We start from the raw sequence: 3,495 nt of genomic DNA on the forward strand, positions 1-3,495 counted from the left end.
AAAAATCCCCAAGATTGAAAGAGCCCCACCCAACCAACAACAAATTTGATTATCCTCACTGGTATCAGGCGTGATTGGATTGCCATCCTGGTCGACGAGCAGGTCGAGGAACTCTCCTACAGTGGCCACACCCCTCAGCCTGGACATGGCGGCGTTGGGGTTCTCCTCTGCCACTGTGTTGGTCGATACCACCTCTACAGGCTCAGGGTCCTCCACGACACTACTGGTCGAGACCGGCTCACCGACTGTGTCTGCAACCTGGCTAATCTGGCTGTGAGCCTAGGAAAAAGGGGGAAATGGTAAAGGTTTAAAGCTCCTTTTAACACTATAAGGTTATTTAAGAGACCGGATCTACGACTGTGTCTATCATCTGGCTAAACTGGCTGTGAGCTTAGGGAAAAAGTGAAGAGAGTTGGTTTAAAGCTCCTATCAACAACACTTTTAGGTTATTTAAGAGACCGGATCTCCGACTGTGTCTACGACCTGGCTAAACTGGCTGTGACCCTGAAAAAAAAAGGTGAAATGGTGTAGATTTTAGTTTCAGTAGAGGTTTTACGGCGCTCGCAACTGCATAAGGTCATATGAGCGCCAAGGGGTGGATGTCAACAGAGGAGTCCTTACAGCTGTCACCGTAGTTTTATGCACCCCACATAATTTATCAAAATTTGATCATTATTAGCATAATTTCTGATTATTTTCCTTTACCATTCTTTCTCAAAATTAATAGAATCGCATAATTTCACATTTTTAGGCTCAGTTTGCATAATTTAAGAACTTTTCTTGCATAAAATGACGGGGACAGTTACAGGGAATCGGGCTTACTCTGCTCACCTCTCTAGCTTCTACAGTACAAAGTCTGTTTCCACTATCAAGGCACCCCGGAAATCGCGGATCACAAGAGTGTGACAAACATGCAAAAGAAGTAGAGGAAAAAATACGATAGTGAGGATTAGGAAAGAAAAGCAGCAGTTCCCTGTTGCAGTTCAGGCACAGTAGTGAGCATAACATTGATCAATCAGTCCATTTACAATTTATAATTATACTGTGCCTAAGAACATATTAATGGCCTTCTATAGGAATGGCCTAAAGACACCCCAGTCAGTTTCACCGCCCCGGGGGGAGGGGGAGGGTAGGTGTAGGTTTAACGGTCCTATCAACACTATTGGGTTATTTATAAGGCGGGACTTCTGGGTTTAACGTCCATCTCCGAAAGGACCGAGCCAGATGGGAAATTCGTGTAGGTTGCCTTTCCCAAGGACGCAACGTCGGACCGAGCCAAAGATCGTAAATGACAAGATTGTTCACTCAGCCAAAAAAAGTGTCCGCGGAAGTCCACGCTTTGTTTCAGATGGCGCTACAGTCTTTGTTTTGAAACTCTTTTTCGTTTCACCAGAAGAAGAATAGGAATAGCACAGTATGTTGGTTTCACTTTTATTGTTTTTCACACAAGTAGGGTAACTCTGTTCGCAAAGTTCGCGCTTTTTCGAAGAGGGCGCCACCGAATTTCGGGGACACTTTTTTAACTGGCTCAAAGAGAGGAGTGAACTATCTTGTTATGTACGATCTTTGACCGAGCTAAGGCTTGAACCCCTGAACCCACAGTCTTACGATTACGAGTCCTGTAGCCTAACCTCTAGGCCACCGACGCCACTGAGAGTAGGAAGAACCTATAAGAATGCAGTATGAAAAAAAAGGGCTTTCAGAGATTGTTACACAGAAAGAACCGCTTGTTTATAGGCCTATTGTTTTGGCAAGTGTTTTACGGCGCTCGCAACTGCATAAGATCATATTATTAGTATGAGCGCGCGGGACCCAACACTCATAATCAGTTTTGTAGGAATTAATCTTGAATTTTGCTAGAGCGGCGGCCAAAGACTACTCTTATCAATTTTGGGACCACCAAGGAGTCTTTATAAATGATCGTGCCCAAACTGCACTCGCGATCTCCGGGAAGGCTAGGTGTTAGATCTTACCTACTCGAAGATCAGAGGTGTGGCTGGAAGACAACAGTAAAAGGAGCCACAGAGTAGCAGTAGAAAGGCAGCAGGAAGATCCAGGAGCCCAGAGGAGGGGGCAAATGAGAAAGGAGGGGAGAAATTTGAGACGAAAGCAGGCGACAGAACATGATTAGAGAGCCGGGAATGAAGTGAATGGGAAAAAACAACCATTTATTTAGAAGAAAATGTTCCGTCGCTGTCAGGTTTCGAACCCGGGACTTATTGAACGAGAGGCGAACACCGTACCTCTAGACCACGAAAGCCCTCATACGAGGATTGAAGCACGGAAAGATCCATGAAAAGATATATTATGACGAGTGCAATTGAAAAACAAAAGTACCAGTTTTTGTGCGGATGATTTCGGTTGTCACATTGGTTGGGAAGTGTTTAGGCGCCTCTTCTGGCTCTTCTAAGTGTCCAGGGCTGAGACCTGATGGGTCTCTCAATACCAGGCTTGGAAAATAAAGTATACTATGGCAAAACGTGGACTTCTTCTTCCTCTCATTATTATCATCCCTATTGTTGTCATTATTATTATTGTTATTATCATTATTGTTAATATTATTATTGTTATTAATATATTAGGCGTGGCAGACAAGTAGGGACTAGAGACTAGAAACAAACTGGCCAGTCTTGCCTCATCTAAATCTGTCTTGTGCGATTGCCAGGCTCAGGGGAAATACAAGTAGCAACAAATTAATTGCATGTACAGCTCTAGTTAAACTTTGCTTAAATTCAAACTAAAAGAAGCTAGGATCAGAAGCAAGACTGTATCAAGGACCATGTAGGTGTACTCTGTATTTCACCCGATACTCGTCAGTCCTCCAGTCGCCTTACAGCTGTTATCGATATCTATACATATTATATTTATGAAAGTTCGTCCCTTTGGCCGCCTAAAACTTTGGAACCGCTTAACTTTCGAATTTGAATTTTTTTTTCGGTGGTTCAGAATCATTTAAAGTGTGCACATTTATGTTAAGGAGTCTGGAGTCACTGTAGTTTGATTTTCAGTTTTTCATTAGTTTCGTTTAGATTTGATCTTGGGAAAGTCCGTCTTCTAAGACACCATTGTAAACAAGTGAGGCTTCCGTTCGCATGCAGTGCGCACTGCCCCCACCATGACTTGACAATCGATTCTTTTGAGTCCGTTCATCGAACGGGGTACGGTACCCAGCTGCGCTAGTGTAGACACAAGATAAGACAGGCGCCCGTCTGCCTGTTGGTCATCGGGTTGATATAATATCATGGCGACGCCAGGTATTTTACCAGGAGGCCGAGTTGGGGCAGTTCCTTTGAAGTTTCTCTAAACAACTTAAAAGTTTCATTCCACTTTTAAAATATCAGCCAAAGCCTATAAATGATAGCATTTTCACGATCAGCGCAAATCAGGGGCAAAAAAGAAGATAGATAGATAGATAGATAGATAGATAGATAGATAGATATATAGATAGATAGATAGATAGATAGATAGATAGATAGATAGATAGATAGATAGATA

At 43.1% G+C, this 3,495-nt stretch overlaps 1 protein-coding gene across 1 annotated transcript in view; it reads right to left on the reverse strand.

The window, feature by feature from the left end:
* LOC101849091 overlaps positions 1 to 3,495 on the reverse strand; it is a gene marked incomplete in the record, with an annotated part of 31,688 nt that overhangs the window by 12,716 nt on the left and 15,477 nt on the right. Inside the window, 1 exon segment of the mRNA XM_013089613.2 lies at positions 60 to 279. Coding sequence (XP_012945067.1) covers positions 60 to 279 — 220 coding nt within the window.

This window comes from Aplysia californica, unplaced genomic scaffold (assembly GCF_000002075.1).
Source record: "Aplysia californica isolate F4 #8 unplaced genomic scaffold, AplCal3.0 scaffold00999, whole genome shotgun sequence".
NCBI classification, from domain to species: Eukaryota; Metazoa; Mollusca; class Gastropoda; order Aplysiida; family Aplysiidae; genus Aplysia; species Aplysia californica.